Source organism: Furipterus horrens, unplaced genomic scaffold (assembly GCF_987537825.1).
Source record: "Furipterus horrens unplaced genomic scaffold, mFurHor1.1.pri manual_scaffold_10, whole genome shotgun sequence".
NCBI lineage: Eukaryota > Metazoa > Chordata > Mammalia > Chiroptera > Furipteridae > Furipterus > Furipterus horrens.
In genome coordinates, this window is record NW_028327180.1 from 66,872,534 (window position 1) to 66,891,002 (window position 18,469).

The window sequence follows — 18,469 nt, forward strand, 5'->3', positions numbered from 1 at the left end:
CAGTGAGGAACAAAGATATAAAATAATGATAATGCAGGAAATGGAAAGAGTGATGGAGTTGTGCATTTTATGGTAGTTGTACTCTTGGGAGAATGCTAAAGATATGAACTTTACACTTCAAAGTAGGCATGTAAAAAAAAAATTAAAAGTAATCACTAAAATAACAGAAATTGAATGTGTAAGTCCCAAACCAGTAGAATAAAAGATGGGAATAAGGAAGCTCAATCAATCCAGAAACCAGGAAAGGAGAAAAAGAAGAAAATAAAAAGTACAGAAAAAAATATGAGAAATACTTCCAAATTTATCAAGAATCACAGTAATTGAAAACAGATTAAACTCACCTATGAAAAGGAAGATACTATAAAATTATATTAAAATCATCTCATCTATGTTCAAGATATGCCTTTTCTGAAAAATGATATTAAAATGTCAAAAATCAAGGGATAAAAAGATACACTGGACAAATACTAATCAAAATAAAGCTGACATACCAATACCAATACCAGAAAAAAAGAATTTATATGAGAGAGTATTACAAGGATAAAGAGAGTCACTAGTAGGTATAAGGTAATATCTCATGGTAGTTTTATTTTCCATTTCATTGAGTATGATATAAGCGAAACCAAACATTTTTCAGTAGTAATTTACTGAGAACTGGGAACTTGACTGATTTGCTAATTTAGTTCTTTTTATTTAGGGATTAATCATTTTTATTGCAAATCTTTTCCACTTTCCTCCTAGAGTAATCTTAGTTTGAGTTTCCTATTGTTACAAAGTTGAAAAGTTTTGTAAGGGAATTTACCTTGTCATGTCCATTTTTTCTCTTTAACTCATATTTTTTTCTAAAGTATTTTAAATGACAGAAAGCATGACATTGTCCATTAACACATCCATATGCACCTCAAAAATGATCATTTTCTTACATAGCAAAATATCACATCTAATATAATGAAATTAACAATAATTCTTTTTTAGCATTTAATTTCCAATCTACACTTAGAAAGTTTCCCCATGTATCCCCCAAATTCCCTTCACATCTCTGTGTCCAAACCAGGATCAAATCCAGGACCCTGTGTTGCATCTGGATGACATGTAACTCAAATCTCTTTTAATTTGCTACAGTCCTTAAAAAAAAAAAAGCCTTTCAAAATCTCGTTTTAATGACAAGCAGAACCTGGGCTAGTGTCTTGCAGCACATCCCACCTTCCAGATTTGCCTTTTCCATCCTCATGGTGTTATTAGCGCAATCCTTAATTCCTAGAAACTAGAAGTAAAAGGTGTGATTAAAATTTAACCTTAAAAAAAAAAAAACAACTGAGTAAGAGCTGGGTACTTCATGTTAAGATCACCAGAGGAGACATAATGTCTGGTTGTCTGATTCATTGTTAATTTCTTGTGTTACTTAGTTCATAAAATTCTCCTTTAAAAGTGAGGGTAAGCCCTGGCCGGGTGTACCAAAAGGTTGCAGGTTTGTTCCCCTTATTGTGCTGCATATGGAAGGCAACCAATTGATGTCTCTGTATGTCTTTCTCTTGTCTCCCTGCCCCCCCCCCCCTTCCTTTCTCTCTAAAACCAATGAACATATCCTTGGGTAAGGATTTTTTTTTAAGCGAGAGTAATGACATTTCTGGTTTTTTCTTTTATTGCTGTCAGAAATATCGAAATCTTCATCAACCTGGAACTTAAGAGTGGTAAGTAAAATACAGATTTGCTTCATTCTTACTATCATCCAAGTATTTATTTAAATAGTGGTGGTAGGGAAAAAGTGATCTTGGTGGTTGTACATCTGTTTACATTTGTCAAAACTCATAGAACTGTACACTGGAAAGAGTGAACTTTACCATATGTAAATTATGCTTCAATAAACCTGACTTTGAAAAAAAAAAGGGCTTTAATTATGTTAATACCAGGCAAGAGCATAAACCAGATTTCTTAGTTTCCTCACTGTTGATGTTTGGAGTCCTGCTATGAGAATCTCCTTTCAGTCAGCCACAGAAAATAATTATGAAAATAATGAACTCACCAGTAAAGTCGATTCTGAATTGTCTTACATAGAAACTTTGTAAAAGCCTCAATGAGAAAAATGGTGTGAGAGAAGTGGAACCAAATGGAGATGCTAAACATTCATTACTTTAGCTTCTCCAAGAAGTTTTCTGATATTGAGTAAAAAAAATAAATAAAAAAGTAAAAGAAAAATTTTTAATAAAAAATGAGCTTTAATCCAGTGTCATTGTTTTATCACATCTGGTTGGTCACTTAAGACATTACTGTATAATTTTAATGTTTTGTTCCGTTGATAATTTAAAATACGTACTGTAATAACTGACTTTTTAGTTCCTTACTTGGTACATCAAGACACTATTCACTAGCTTTTCCCACTTGCATCCTTTCATGTGAATTTTTGTTTATGTATTAAGTTCTACAAATGATTGTTTTGCGAGTATGTGTTTTGAGAGTGTTTCCTCCATTTTTCTATCTCAGTAGTCTAAAATTTTTGTTTTTAATGTTAATCTCTCCCACTGTTGTTTTGTAATTTTGTTTATACATCCTTGCATGTGATATCCCTCCATTAAGTGGGTTTCCAGAAAAGCAATATTCTCATTTTTGAGAAAGGTAATTTCTCTTTCCCTTATTTTATTTTTAATTTTTTTTTGACATACAAAAGGTTGTACATACTAAATGTATACTATGTGATGACTTTGGAGACAAGACTACTCCAGTCAATGCCATTAGCATACTCATCACCTCCCACTTTATTTTTTTGTAAGAACACTTAAGATCTACCCTCTTAGTAAAACTTTCAGTATACATTATAGCAGTTAACTGTAAGCACTATGGTATACAGTAGGTCTTTTATTATTATTCTTGTATAACCAAATCTTTTTTGAAAGGTGTCCATTCCTATCTTGTGTCACTATTTATAGGAGTGGATTTCATTCACATCATATTTGCATAATATCTTACAGTTTTGTAACAGCATTTAACTTTTGGTCTTAAACAACTGTCTGCACTCTTAAAAATTACTGAGGACCCTGAAGAACTTTTAAAAATATTTTTATTAAAATACAGTTGGCATACAAGTATTATATTAGTTTCAGGTCTACAATATAGTGATTTATACACCTTATGACGTGATCACCACACTAAGTCTAGCAACCCTTTGTCACCATCAAGTATTACTGACTATATTCCGTGTTGTACACTACATCTCCAAAGAGCTTTTATGTCATTTATAATTATCAGCATTTACTAAATTACAAATTGAAATTCTTTTGAAAGCAGAAGAATTAAAGCATACATTTCATCAGTCACCAATGCGATGGCGTCACCAAACGTCATGTGATCACTGGAAAACACTGTAGAAAGGAGCAAATTAGAAAAGTTAAATGACGTCCGAGAATTTCCAGGCAATAGTTTTGACGTTAGTGGACACCGCCCTCCCGTCGATCCTTGGGATCATCACCCTTCGAAACTATTGTCTGTCACAAGTCTTTGTCTCCCCTTAGAGTTAGTGCCTCTAGGTCCAGCCCCGACCCCCAGCAAAGAACCGGAATCCGCGGCCAGCCTTAAAACAGAGCTCAACCCTCTAGTTCGGCACTACTCCCGGAAGTCAGAGTTGCGCGCGCACCGCAGGCCTCCGACTTCCCGGCGTGCCCCGGGGCTGCCATGTAAATACGCGCTGGCTTAGCGACTCACGTGACCCACGGGTCAGCCGAGGCGGGAATCTGTGAGTTGGCAAGGTGGTGGGGTTCCCCGCGGGCATTCCTTGGGCGACCCTTGCCCGCTCTATCCTGCCAGCCTCGAAGGAAGTCGGTGTTGAAGGAAGGTTCCAGCCAGAGCCTTCGCTCCCACCTGGACTTTGACGGCCCGCGCTTGCCGCGGTCTGCCTCCACCGCCAAACCTTGTTGGGCCGTAGGCCCCCGGTGTTGAGATAACATTTACAAACATGTCCCGGATTGAAAAGATGAGCATTTTGGGCGTGCGGAGTTTTGGAATAGAGGACAAAGATAAGCAAATTATCACTTTCTTCAGTCCCCTCACAATTTTGGTTGGACCCAATGGGGCGGGGAAGACGGTAAGTCCGGAGTAGCCACCTTCAGTATAGGGGTCGCTACATCCTACGAACGTGAATAAAATATCTGGAGAGTTACGAACGCGAATTAAGACGAGAGGTATCCCTGGGCCCCAGGAAATGCCTGTTCCTCCCGGGCACTCTGGGGCCCCGGGGCGTGGCCAGCGACTTTAAAAGTCGACCAGACCCGGCATCTTAATGGTGTTGACGTCTGTCTGCCAGACAGGATTTCCTTAAGAATCTCACGAGACCGAGAGCTACGGCTCTCAGCTCAGTCCTACAAGAGGCCTTTTTGTTTGTACTGTATTGATGTTTTTTAAACAGTCCTTGCTCCCGAAGCATAGCACTCATTTCCTGGTGTTGTCTCAATAAAAAGTTACAAAATAAAAGTATGTGAGTTCACAAATATAAGCATAATGAGTGGGAAACAAATGGCCGAATTTTAAGAAGAAACTGATGCGGTGGGGCTTAAATTGGAAAACTGTCGGCATACCTCGTTTTATTGCGCGTGGCTTTATTGCTCTTAACAAGTGCTGCATTTTTTAACAAACTGAAGGCAAGTCCGTCCACCAGCAAAAAATAAATAAAATACGACCCGCTTTATTGCGGTGGTCTGGATCGAAACCAGCATCTCTGAGGTGTGCCTGTATTTTGTTGTTAGGATGCCCTTACCTAGTTAGAAATTTTGAGCACAACTTATTTACTGTGATTTTTTTTTTAAGCCCTGAGAATATTTAGAAATTTAAGTTGGTCCCTGAAATGGAAAGTAATTATGGAAAAAAGTATGGTTAAGAGGCTGTCTGTTCTGGAAAAGTGGCTTGAGAAAAAGCAAGGAGGTAGATCTAACAGGGAGGAGGGTAAATGAAGTTTTGTTAGAAGTGTAGAGAAAGAGAAGGTTTAGTGTTGAGAGTGGAATGCCTGACTCTTGTCTACTTTTATGTAAAAGTGTTCTATTTATTGAGTACCTATCATGTACCTAGCATTGCATTGAGTGATCTACTGTAGATATGAGCACTGGCTGCCTGAATACAAATATTTTGCTTCACCATTTGTTAGCTGTGTGACGGCAAGAGTGACCTAAATGTTCTGTGCATTAGTTTTCTCATTTATAAAATGGAGATAAAAATAGTTTCTACAGCCTAGGATTAATGTGAGAATTAAATGGTTGCTGTATGTAAAAGCAGTTAGTACAATACCTGGCACATAGTAAGGTCTATGTAACTGTTAGCCATTGGTTTTCGTAGTGTTTTTTTTAACTTAAAAATAAAATTCAGTTTTATTAAGGTGTAATTGACATATGAATCTGTAAGATATTTAAAGTATACATGCTGGTGATTTGATAACACCTAATGGTGAAAGGATTCTCCCTGTTAGTTAATTAACAAATCCATCGCCTCACATATTTATTCTTTCTTTAGTGAAAACATTTAAGTTCAGTAAATTTCAGTTATACAATAGTGTCGTTAACTATGGTAACCATCTTCTACATTAGCCGGTTATGAAATTAACTTTAATAATTGGAAATAGAGAATCTTTCCAAATAATTCTTTATTTTATTTTATTATACTTTCTCAATTATATAGTTTTTCTATGAACTTACAAATATTCTTTAACATTTAATTATATCTATATAAGGTTTTGTGTCAGATTTTATCTGATTGTATCCTTTAGAGTCTCTATGGTAAATAATATTTTTATAATGAATATTTTATGATTAACTTCTGTGGTTCTCTTATGACTACATGATATAATTTTCTCTTTCTCTAGACTATTATTGAATGTCTAAAATATATTTGTACTGGAGATTTCCCTCCTGGAACCAAAGGAAATACATTTGTTCATGATCCCAAGGTAATGGTGCTAGTAAAATTTTGTTCTGTTAAAATAAAATTTTTATAATTATAAAAGTGATAACAGCTTATTGTAGAAACCTAGAAATGGAAAAGTATAAAAAGATATGAATGTCACCACAGTAGTCTCAGCACCCAGTGAAAACTATTGTTGATAATTTCATGTACTTTTTTATCCTTTACATACTGTTTTACATAGCTGAAATCATACTCAAATTTTGTATTCTGAGTTTTTTTTCCCACTTATCATTATCATGAAGTCCCATATCGTTAAAAAATTATATTAAGTTATTAGTTTGGGTGTTTGGTATATAGGTGCTTTTTAAAAATCTTTACACTTTTTTGTATGTCTGAAATAGTCCCTCCTCAAAACATGTAACTCTTTATGAACGTTTTAATAATTTCATAATTTTCTTACATTTAGATGGCTTTTAATTTTTCATTAAAATGTACCATAATGAAAGTCTTTGTCTGAATCTTTGTTTGAATTATGGTGTTTATACTATTGGTGTGTGTAAAGAACATAAAATTTTCTATGCATATTTGGTTTATAGGTGTTTCTTGTTTCATATACTGTATAGTGGAGTCATGTGCCTCTCTCAATACCTAAGCTCCACAAGAGTTGGTTGTATATTTATTCCAGGCTTTTTTCTCTGTTTATGAAAACATATCTGTCTGTGTGCATATATAAATACACTCACATATGTAATATTTTATCACATGGATAGAATTTTATTATACCATTTTACAAATAAAAAATTATTTAGCAATATACCACATATGTTTATATATATACATATATATAGGGGTGGGCAAAAGCAGTTTCACAGTTGTCAATACATGAAACAGAGTTTATTCTCATATTATTATTTTTTAATTATGTGTTATATTCCATATGAATGATGATTTTATTATTTTTCACCTCTATATACTCATACAGTTTATATCATTGTTTTTTCTAAGTAGTATTACAATGAGTTTATATTCTGTAATTTATTTAACTGACCCTAGTTGGTGGTCATTGAAGGTTCTACTTTTATATGATTAAAGATAACTAATAATGAAAATATTTATTAATTTTCTTCTTAGAAATAAAAATACCATTAGTACATTTACTAAGCCCTCTCTACAATGACTATTCACGTCTTCTCTCTTCTTGAACCTACAATCTACTCTTCTTGATTGATGATCTTGTCTTGTACTTATTGAGAAAATAGGAAGAGTCAGATGAAAGGTCCCTCCCTCATTTTCCAATCATAAAACCTACCAAACTACTCTGCATATGTACCCATTCTATCTGTTTTCTCTCCTCTATTCAGACTGAATTGTTTATTTTATCTGAAGGTCAGTCAACAACTTAGAGGCTGGATCCAATCCCTTTTGTTATCTCAAGCATTTTGCTTTCCAGTTGTCCCTTCTTGCTCCTTAATAGCAGTTTCTCCCTCTGTAGCAGTGGTTCTCAACCTTCCTAATGCCGCAGCCCTTTAATACAGTTCCTCATATTGTGGTGACCCCCAACCATAAAATTATTTTCGTTGCTACTTCATAACTGTAATTTTGCTACTGGTATGAATTGTAATGTAAATATCTGATATGCAGGATGTATTTTCATTGTTACAAATTGAACATAATTAAAGCATAGTGATTAATCACAAAAACAATATGTAATTATATATGTGTTTTCCAATGGTCTTAGGCGACCCCTGTGAAAGGGTCATTCAACCCCCAAAGGGGTCACAACCCATAGGTTGAGAACCGCTGCTCTATAGGATTGTTCACATCAGCATGTAAGCATGCTCTGGTAGCTGCAATCTATAAGCATAAACAACGGTCTCTTTAATCCAAATCACACTCTGACTACTTACTACCTTTTCTCCGTTTTAGTTTGTAACAAAATTCACAAGAGGTGTGTGTACTCAGTGTCTTCACTTCATTGCTTCCCATGTTCTCTTCAGCCTACTCTGTTCAGATTTTCTTCTTTTTTACCTCACTAAACTGCTTTTGTAAGGTCAGTAATCTCTGTGTTGCCAGATAAGGTGGTCATTTTCTAATTCTCAAGAACTTCTCAGCAGATTTCGTATAGTTGGTTATTCCTTTTTTTAAAAAATTGCTCTCTTGGCTTCCATGACATAATAATCTCACACCTCCTTTTTCACTGGCCACACCATAGTCTCCTTTGCTGAGTCTGCTTTTGCTTGACTATTCTTAGGCAATCTCATTTAACCTCATCACTTTAAGTACTGGTTATATGCCGATGACTCCCAAATTTATTCCTACTCTAGACCTATATCATCAGTTATTTGTCTGGATATTTAATGGGCATCTCAAATTTAACATGTTCAAATAAAACTCTTGGTTCCCTGTCCCCAATTCCTTTCACATTCTCAAATTCATTAATGTCTCAGTACTCTCAGTTTAATAAATGATATCATCATCCACACATTTGCTCATGTCAAAACCCGTGTGCCATCCTTCATTGATTTTGTCGTCTCGTCTTGCTTCCAATTCTTAAGCAATTCCTAGGTACTTCTCTAAAATGTGTACAGAATGTGTCCCTTCATTTCATTTCCACTGCTCTTTGCCTGTTCCAAGCCACCATCTTCTTTCCTTTGAATTATTCTAGTAGTCTCCAGACTTGTTTTCTTGTCCTTATTTTTTTCTTAAAATTTACTTTTCAAATGTTTATATAAGAAAAGTAAAAAGGCTTACAATTAGCGACGTGTGTTTTCATCTTAAAGTTGAAAAAGTTAAATTCAAAATAAGCAAAAGGAGGGAAATTAATTAGAGCAAAAATCAGTGAAATAGAATACAGTTACAACAGAGAAACTAGAAGCTCATTCTTTAAACAAATATAATTAATAAACCTCTAAGCAAAGTGATCAAGAAAAAGACAAATTACCGATAATAGGCATGAAAAAGGTGACATAACTGCAGATCTTACAGACAGTATATAGGGAATATAATAAGGGAATATTGTTAGCAGCCTTATGCCAAACAACTCAACAACTTAGATGAAATGGACAAATTCTTTAAAGGGCACAAGCTGTCAGAGCTCTTTCAAGAAGAAATATACATTTAAGGAAATTGATTCATAGTTAAAAATCTCACAAAAAGAACTTGTTTGAATTTTACCAAACATTTTAGGAAGAAATAATGCAAATTCTATACAAACCCTTTCAGAAAAGTGAGGCAGAGGAAATACATCCCAACTGGTTATGGAGGTAGCATTACCCCATACCCAAACCAGAACAAGACATTACAAGAAAACTGCAGATGGATACCTTTCATGAATACAAATGCCAAAAACCCTTAGCAAAATATTAGTAAATCAAGTCAGCAATATGCAAATAAAGATAATACAGCTTGACTAAATAGGGTTTATCTCAGGAGTGCAAGTTTTGTTTAACATTTGAAAACCAATCTGTAATTTGCCACATTAATAAAAAAGAAATATAATTTGAGCATCACTAGGTACAGAAACACCATATAAATTCAATATTCATTCATGATAAAAACTCAGCACCATCCTTCATTCCTAAGTAAGTCCAAAAGCTAGCAGGTGAGGCTGAGGGAGGACTGCATCAACAAAAAGCTAGCTGTGGGAGCATGGTTAGGAATTGAAGCCCAAGTGGGGAATGAATGAGTCCATAGTTATATTTAAAAATGAAAAAAATCACTGGGGGAAGGACAAATCCTTTTCTTAAGTAGAATTTGTTTTAATTTTTTTGATGTAATCTTTATTGTATTTTTTCCACTACCATTTAGTCCCCCTATACTTCCCTCCCCCCAGCAATCACCACACTGTTGTCCATGTCCGTGAGTCCTTTTACCTTTTTGCTCAATCCCTCCACCCTCTCACCACCCCGCTCTAGCTGTCATCAGTTCCAGTTGACATACACTGTATTAGTTTCAGATGTACAACATAGTGATTAGACATTTATACCATATGAAGTGATCACCCAGATAAGTCCAGTACCCATCTGGCACCATACGTAGTTATCATGATATTACTGACTATTCTCCAGAGAAGGAAAACTCTGACTCCAAAAAACCTCCGCTGCCTTGCGGCATACCTCTTCAGGGGAAAGGCTAAGGGAGTAAACCCCGACAGAAAATCCGGAGCCGGAGTCCCTAAGGCGGTTTGACGTTGTAGTCAACACCGGCAACTCCTGCGGCGCACCTGAAGCCAAGCTGTATTGACTCCGTCTTTCCCTTGGACCCTTCAGCTGCGAAGAGAGGGGGGGCCTGCTGCATGGGCAACAGCAGACCCTCCATATCACCCTGCCCAGGCTCTGTAGCTTCAGCTTCACTGGAGAGGACACTCCAGCGTCATCGCAAGATGTCGATTCAACATGGGAGGAGACAGATACCCTGTCACTCCTGAGTCGGACTGCACAGCCATTCTCGGCGGTGCAGATAGACTCTTAAGAAGCTACACCATCGTCTCTCGAGACGGACGGCTGCCGACGACTGACTATTCTCCATGATGTATTACACATCACTGTGACTATTCTGTAACTGCCAACTTGTATTTCTTAATCCCTTAACGTTTTTCACTGATCTCTCCAACTCCGCTGGCCCTCATCTGCCAAGTATCAACTGGCTCTCTGCATTTGTGAGTTTGTTTCTGTTTTGTTTGTTCATTTTGTTTTTTATATTCCACATATAAGTGAAATCATATGGCATTTGTGTTTCTCTGACTTATTTCACTTGGTGTAATACCCTCTAGGTCCATCTATGTTGTTGCAAATGGCAAGATGTCATTTTTTTTTTAATGGCTGAGTAATATTCCATTTTATACTCTTATGTACCATATAGTCATTCGTTTATTGCTGGACACTTAAGTTGTTTCCATATCTTGGTTATTGTATATCATGCTGCAGTGAACATAAGGGTGCATATATCTTTTCAAATTGGTGTTTTGAATTTTTCTGATAAATACCCAGAAATGGAATTGGTAGGTTATATGGTAGTTCTGCTTTAATTTTTTGAGGAACCTCGATACTGATTTCCTTGGGTACTCCAATTTACATTCCTACCAACAGCTCATGGGGGTCCGTCCCTTTTGTCCACATCCTGGCCAACACTTATGTGTTAATTTATTGATTATAACCATTCTGACAAGTGTGAGGTAATACCTCATTGTGGTTTTAATTTGCATTTCCCTGATTAATGACATTGAGCATCTTTCCATATGTCTTTTTGCCATCTGTATGTCCTCTTTAGAGAAACTTACATTCATGTCCTTTGCCCATTTTTTAACTGGATTGTTTGGGGTTTTATGCTGTTAAGTTGTATGAGTTTCCTATATATTTGGATACTAACCTTATATTGGATACATCATTGGCAAATATCTTCTCCCGTTCAATAGGTTTTCTTTTGGTTTTATTGATGGTTTCCATTTCTGTGCAAAAACTCTAGTTTGATATAGAATCATTTGTTTATTTTTTCTGTTGCTAAGAGCAATGACTACACTTCTAGGAGTACCATGATTTCATGCCTTACATTTAAGTCTTTAATTCATTTTGAGTTTATTCTTGTAAAAGTGGTCTAGCTTCTTCTTCTTCTTTTTTTTTTTTTTGGCATGTATCTCTTCACTTTTGTCAGCTCCATTCATTGAAGATACAGTCTTTACTCCATTGTATATTCTTGCCTCCTTTGTCATAGGTTCATTGACCATATTGGCATGAGTTTATTTCTGGGCTCTGTGTTCTGTTCCATTAATCTATGCGTCTGTTTTTATGCCAGTTACCCATGCTGTTTTGATTACTGTTGACTTTTAGAATAGTTTGATATCCGGTAGCATGATACCTCTGGCTTTGTTCTTTTTTCTCAAGATTGCTTTAGCTAGTTGGAGTCTTATGATTCCATATACATTTTAGGATTATTTGTTTTAGTTCTATGAAAAAAGCCATTGGTATTTTGATAGAGATTGCATTGAATCTGTAATTGCTTTGTGTAGTGTGGACATTTGAACAGTGTTAACATAGTTATGGATCTGTTCAGATTTTTTGTTTCTTGATTTAGTCTTGCAAGATTTTTATGTTTCTAAGAATTTATCCATTTCTCCTAGGTTGTCCAGTTTGTTGGCATATGATTATTCTTAGAATTCCTTTATAATCCTTTGTATTTCTGTGATGTCAGTTGTCACTTCTCCTCTTTTATTTCCGATTTTATTTGGGCCCTCTCTTGATGAGCCTGGGTAAAGGTTTATCAATTTTGTCTATCTTTTCAAAGAACCAGCTCTTGGTTTCATTGATATTTAGTATATATTTTTTTAAGACTCTATTTTGTTTATTTCTGCTCTGATCTTTATTATTTCCTTCCTCCTTCTCATTTTGGGCTTTGTTCTTCTGTTTCTAGTTTCTCTAGATGTAAGTTTACTTGTATATTTGTGATTTTTATTTCTTGAGGTAGATCTGGGTCTCAAGGCCTTTTTTGATTTCTTCCTCGATCTCTGTGTTAACCCATTCATTGTTTAGAAACATGTTATTTAGCCTCCATGTGTTTGTGTGTTTTCAGTTTTCTTCTTGTAAATGATTTCTAGTTTTCGTACCATTATCATTGGAGAATATGCTTGGTATGATCTCAGTCTTCTTAAATTTATTGAGACTTGTTTTGTGACCTAACATGTGTTCTATCCTGGAAAATGTTTCACTTGAAAAGAAAGTACATTCTGTTGTTTTGGGGTGAAATGTTCTAAAAATACCAAATCCATCTGTTTGGCCATTTTAGGCCACTGTTCCCTTGTTGATTTTCTGTCTGGATGATCTATCCATTGATGTCAGTGGGGTGTTAAATGCCTTACTCTTTCTTACTGTATTACTGATACTGATGATCTCTTTCTTTATGTCCATCAATATTTGCTTTATATATTTAGGTGCTCCTATATTTACAAAGGTTATGTCCTCTTGTTGGATTGATCCCTTTATCATTATGAAATGTCCTTCTTTTTCTCTTATATCCTTTGTTTTAAAGTCTATTTTGTCTGATACAAGTATTGCTACTGCATCTGACTTTTTGTTTGCATTTTCATGAACTATCTTTTTCTATCCCTTTATATTCTATCAATCTGAAGTGGGTCTTTTTTAGACAGCTATGTATGTATGGGTCTTGTTTTATATCCATTCAGTCATCCTATGTCTTTTAATTGGAGCATTTAATACATTTACATTTAAAGTAATTACTAATAGGTATGTAGTTATTGCAATTTTATTGTTTTCTGAATGTATTTTAGTTCTCTGTTCCTTATTTTCTTGCTCTCTTTTCTTGTATGTTGGTGACTTTGTACAGTGTTCTGTTGGATTTCTTTCTATTTACTTATAGTATATATCTTGTAGATTTTTGGCTTATGGTTACTGTGTGCTTCATACATACAGGCTGTGTAGATAGCAGTCTCTTTTAAGTTGGTGGTCGCTTAAGTTCAAACGTATTCTAAAATCACTACAATTTTTTATCATCCCTTTCACGTTTATGTTTTTTGTCATTATTTTTTACTTTTGTATCTGTGTGTGTAGCCAATTTATTGTTGTAATTACATATGATCTTCCTACTTTTGCCTTTTAAACCTCTGTACTAGCTTTGGCAGATCTACTGTTTTTACTTTTTGTTTTTATCAGTGAGAATTTTTTTCTTTCCTATATTTTCTTATTCATATTTTCAAGCTTTTCTTCTTAAAGACGTCTTTTAACGTTTCTTGTAGTACTGGTTTAGTGGTGATGAACTCTTTAACTTTTTCTTGTTTGGGAAACTCTGGATCTCATTTGATTCTAAATGATAGCTTTGCTGGGTAGAGTAATCTTGCTTGTAGGTTTTGCTTTTCATCACTTGGAATATTTTATGTGAATCTCTTCTGGCTTGCAAAGTTTCTGTTGAAAAGTCAGCTGATATTTTTATGGGAGCTACCTTGTATGTAACTAAATGCTTTTCTCTTACTGCTTTTAAAATTATCTCTTTGTCTTTAACCTTTGGAATTTTAATTATGATGTCTTGGTGTGGGCCTCTTTGGGTTCATCTTGTATGGGACTCTCTGAGCTTCCTGGACTTGTATGTCTATTTCCTTTGCCAGGTTAGGGAAGTTTTCAGTTATTATTTCTTCAATAGGTGTTCAATTTCTTGCTCGCTCTCTTCTTTTGGTACCTCTATCATGCGAATGTTGGTATGCTTGATGTTGTCCCTTTTGCTTTTCTGATTGGTTGTTTTCTGCTGCCTAGTATTCAGATTGTTGAGTCGATCATTTGCTTCATGTAATCTGTTGTTGATTCCTTCTAGTGTATTCTTCATTTCATTTATTATAATCTTCATTTCTGACTGGTTCTTTATGTTTTCTACCTTTGTTGAATTTCTCACTGAGTTAATCTGTTCTTCCCCTAAGTTCATTGAGCGTCCATATGCCCAGTGTTTTGAACTCAGTACCTGGTAGGTTGCCTGTCTCTGTTTCTTGTAGTTATTTTTCTGGAGTTATGTCTTGTTCTTTCATTTGGGATGTATTTCTTTGTCTCCTCATTTTGGCTGCCTCTCTGCATGTGGTTCTCTGTATTAGGTAGAGCTGTTATGTCTCCCAGTCTTTGCAGAGTGGCCTTATATTGACATGTTCAGTGGGTCCCAGTGGTGTAGTCTCTAGTTACCTTACCCATGTGTTTCAGGGGTGCCCCTTGTGTGGGTTGTGTGTGTCCTTCTGTTGTAGGTGAACCTTGATTGCCGTTGGCATGTCATAGAGTTTAGTTGACCCTCAGGCTAACTAGCTTTGAGTGCTCACCATGACTACAATGGGTGAGCTGTTAGGCAGAAGCTGATGCCATGAAGAGGGCATTGCTTTAGTGGGCTCTGGTGCCTGCTGAGTCTGCCCTTTGAGTGTGTCGTTTGTGGAGCTGGTTTGGTGGTGCTTTGGTGTGGTCTGAAGCTGGCCATTGGGTGTGTTGGTTCTGGAGCCTCTTGGGAGGGGCTGTGGTGCAGGACAAGGTCAGTTGCCACTTGTGCTGAGCTTGAGGTCACCTGGTAGAAGCTACAAAAGGATATGCAGTTGATTGCTGCTTAGTCTGCCTTGAAGGCTCTTGGGAGATACCATGTTGTGAACCAAAGCCAGTTGCTAGTTGTGCTGAGCTTGGGACGTTTTGCTGGATACCTTAATGTAAGCTGAGGCCAGTGCCAACTTGTGTCTGGCTATGGCTGCTTAGTTGAAGCTATTTAAAGCTAAGACTGGTCACCACTTATTTCAGGATATGGCCACCTGAAGGGAATTACAGTGCAAGTTGAGACCAGTCACTGCTTATGCTGGGCTTAGGGCTGCTCGCGGGGCACACTGACGTCAGCTGCTACTTGTTTGGGGCTTATGAACCTCGGAGACAGTTTTAGGAAGGTTTGCAGCATGAGCCTAAACAGCCTCCCTGTGTGGAGCAGGCCCTGGAAGAGGTTCAAGGCAGGCGCTCCCCTTGAGTGGGGTGGGGTCTCAGGGAATCACCAGGGTGGGACTAACAGTGTTAGCCAGGTTATTGGGGAGCTCGCATTTGGTGCTTGTTTGTACCTGCGGGCTGAATGGGAGGAGTGTTCAACAAAGGAGTAAAGATGCCTGTGCCCGCATTTCCTTCCCCAGGGGTAGCTGCCCACACCCTGGCCCCTCCAGCCCTTGCCCCGAAGCTAGTTCTTCCTTGCATGTCCCTGGCACTTTTTAAGCTGCTGTCCCTGCTCTGGAGCCCAGAGTGAATGAGTTTGTCAGCAAGTGAGTTCTTGTACAGGCTCATTAAGAGGGCAACTTGATCTCCAGCAGTCCTCCCACTCACTTGCACTCAATCCCTGCTGGTTTTCACAGCCAGATGTTGGGGGAACTCCTTTTCCTGGCATTGGTGCCATGGGCTGGGACTTGTTGCTTCTTAGGGGAGATATCTGCAACCCAGATAGCCCTCCTGGCCCCCCCCTTTTTTTTATTTTAAATCCTCACCCAAAGACTTCTTTTCATTGCTTTTAGAGAGGGAGGGAGTGGGGGAGAGAGAGAGAGAGAGAAACATCATTCAGCAGCCCTTTCTGCACCCTGAGTGGGGAATGGAACCCGAAACCTGGGTATGTGCTCTGACCAGGAATCAAACCCATGCCCTTTTGGTCTATGGGATGATGCTCCAACCAACTGAGCCACACCAGCCAGGGCTCCCCTTGTGATTCTTAATTGCGACCCGGTTGTGAGACCTTCCCATTCTGCATCTCTGCCTCTCCTGCCAGTCTTGACACAGCTTCTTCTTTATAGCCTTAGTTATAGGACTTCTATTCAGCTGGTTTTCATGTGGCTCTCAGTGATGGTTGTTCTGTAACTTAGCTGTAATTTTAATGTGCTCATGGGAGGAGGTGGGCACAGCCTTTAGCTACTCTACCATCTTGACTAGAAGTTCACAGCATCTTAACTAATAAATGTAGGAAAAATAATGGAACTAGGAAATTACTATTTGGTAGCTGTTGCAGTAATCGTTCATGTAAGATGCTAAAACTCATGGAGGAGAGCTTGATAAGGTATGAGATATTTACATGATCTTAGTAGATCTCTCCCCCAATATTTATTAATAGCAAAGTAGTAAAAAAAACAAAACAAAACCAAACTTATGGTGGAAAATACTGGCAGATACCACCCCTTTTATCAAGAGATTGACGTTAACATCCCGGTAAGAAGATAAACTGAAATCATGTTCCGTCTGGTAAGATACAATGAAAGGAACACTCATCACTTCTATAATATTCCTGCCAAAGATGTGTAATCTGATTATAGTCATAAAGAAATATTAGACAAAGAAATATGGGGAGATATTCTGTAATTTTCAAAATTGTCAGACATGAAAGACAAGGAAAATCTGAGGGACTATTGCAGACTGAAAGGAACTAAGGAAACATGAAAACTGTAATTCTGAACTGTGTAATACAATGTGTAATTCTGAAGTGGATTTTTTTGGTTGTTGTAGTAAAAGGCATATTGGGACAATTGGAAAAACTTGAATGGGATCTGGGGACTATTAATATATCAATAACAATTTTCTGATTTTTATGATTGGAAATGACCTTGTTTTGTAGGAAATATTGGTGATGGGACAGAAGATCAGCAACCTACTCTCAAGTGGTTTTGGGAGAAAATTATGTATACTGTATTTCTACTTTTTTGTAACCTTTAGTTGTTTAAAAAACATTTTTTTAAATGCTTTTGGTGCTTAAACAACTAAAATTCATATATTTAAAAAAATCACATACATGACTTCTTAATAATGCTGAATAACAGAGGGAGATATATAATTTTAACAAATCAATTAAACAGTAAAATTAAATTCTTTTCTCTTATTTCAGTAAGATTGCTTATTTTTTTTCTATTTTACCTTGAAAGGTTGCTCAAGAAACAGATGTGAGAGCCCAGATTCGTCTCCAGTTTTGCGATGTCAATGGAGAACTTGTAGCTGTGCAGAGATCTATGGTGTGTACTCAGAAAGGCAAAAAGACAGAATTTAAAACCCTGGAAGGAGTCATTACTAGAACAAAGTAGGTGTTCATTTTATATTTGATTATCTGTTCATTTTGTCTTTTAGTTTCTTTATTTTTTTCACTACCATGTTAAGTTTATTTTAGAGTATTAATTTTTTAACACTTTGTATTTTAGAGCAGTTTTAGGGTCTTGGCAAAATTGAGCAGAAAGTAGAATGCCTATATTTTCCATGTCCCTATACACACACAGCCTCACCGTTACCATTTAATTGTTTATTTGATTACAATTTATCAGTTAAACAGAATGATCCCATTAAATATTTAGTGATAATGCTCCATTCTTTTGAGTAATTTATGAACAGTTGCTGAATTGAAGGTGCATGATTACTCAAATACAGATTGAATGAATGGAAAAAATGCTAGTATCATGTGTAGGGATGGGTGAGATGAAAAGTAGACAAGTAGGAAAGAGGAATAATTTGTCCATTTCAACTGTCAGCATTCTGTTAGAGCAGGTGTCGTCTGGCAGTGAGTATGGATTTTGTAATTAGTCTACTCTAGATTCAAGGCTTTATCTTTGTTGAGCAAAGCACTTAACTATAACCTTACCTCTTACTTTCATTTATTATTTTGTTAAACTAATTAAATAATCCTTTTATTTAACCATAATGTTTAGCAGCTATTATATGCTAGAAGTACAATACTAGCCACTAGCTTCCCAAGCTGGTTCTTTTCATTGACTTTAAACACACTCAGGTCTCCCATACCCTCGATCTCATTCCACGCCAGTTACTGCTTCCATCTTCCCCTTTCCAGCCAATTACCTCAAAAAAATTGTTGACACTCACTCTTTCCATTTCTTTACTTTCTCCTCATTCCTCCTTTAGCCCATTCCTCTACTGAAGCAGCTCCAACTAAGGTCACTAATAACCTCTGTATTAATTAAGATAACGCTATTGCTGTACAAAGTAGACCTCATAGTGAGCAAGCCTGTTTTTTTCATTTGTAAAATAGAAGTTTCTTATCACTGTACATATCAAGAAAGATGTTGTAGGGATTGAACTAATGCGTATAAAATGCTTAATACGTAGTAAGAGAT

The 18,469-nt window shown here is 36.5% G+C and overlaps 1 protein-coding gene across 2 annotated transcripts in view; it reads left to right on the plus strand.

The window, feature by feature from the left end:
• Positions 1-3,687: 3,687 nt before the first annotated feature.
• Positions 3,688-18,469, plus strand: part of RAD50 (RAD50 double strand break repair protein) — a 77,740-nt gene continuing 62,958 nt past the window's right edge. For both annotated transcript variants that reach the window (XM_090288041.1, XM_090288042.1), the window contains exons 1-3: positions 3,688-4,075; positions 5,840-5,923; positions 17,276-17,427. In XM_090288041.1, coding sequence (XP_090144167.1) covers positions 3,947-4,075; positions 5,840-5,923; positions 17,276-17,427 — 365 coding nt within the window. In that variant the 5' untranslated portion in view covers positions 3,688-3,946. The remainder of the gene's footprint in view (positions 4,076-5,839; positions 5,924-17,275; positions 17,428-18,469) is intronic.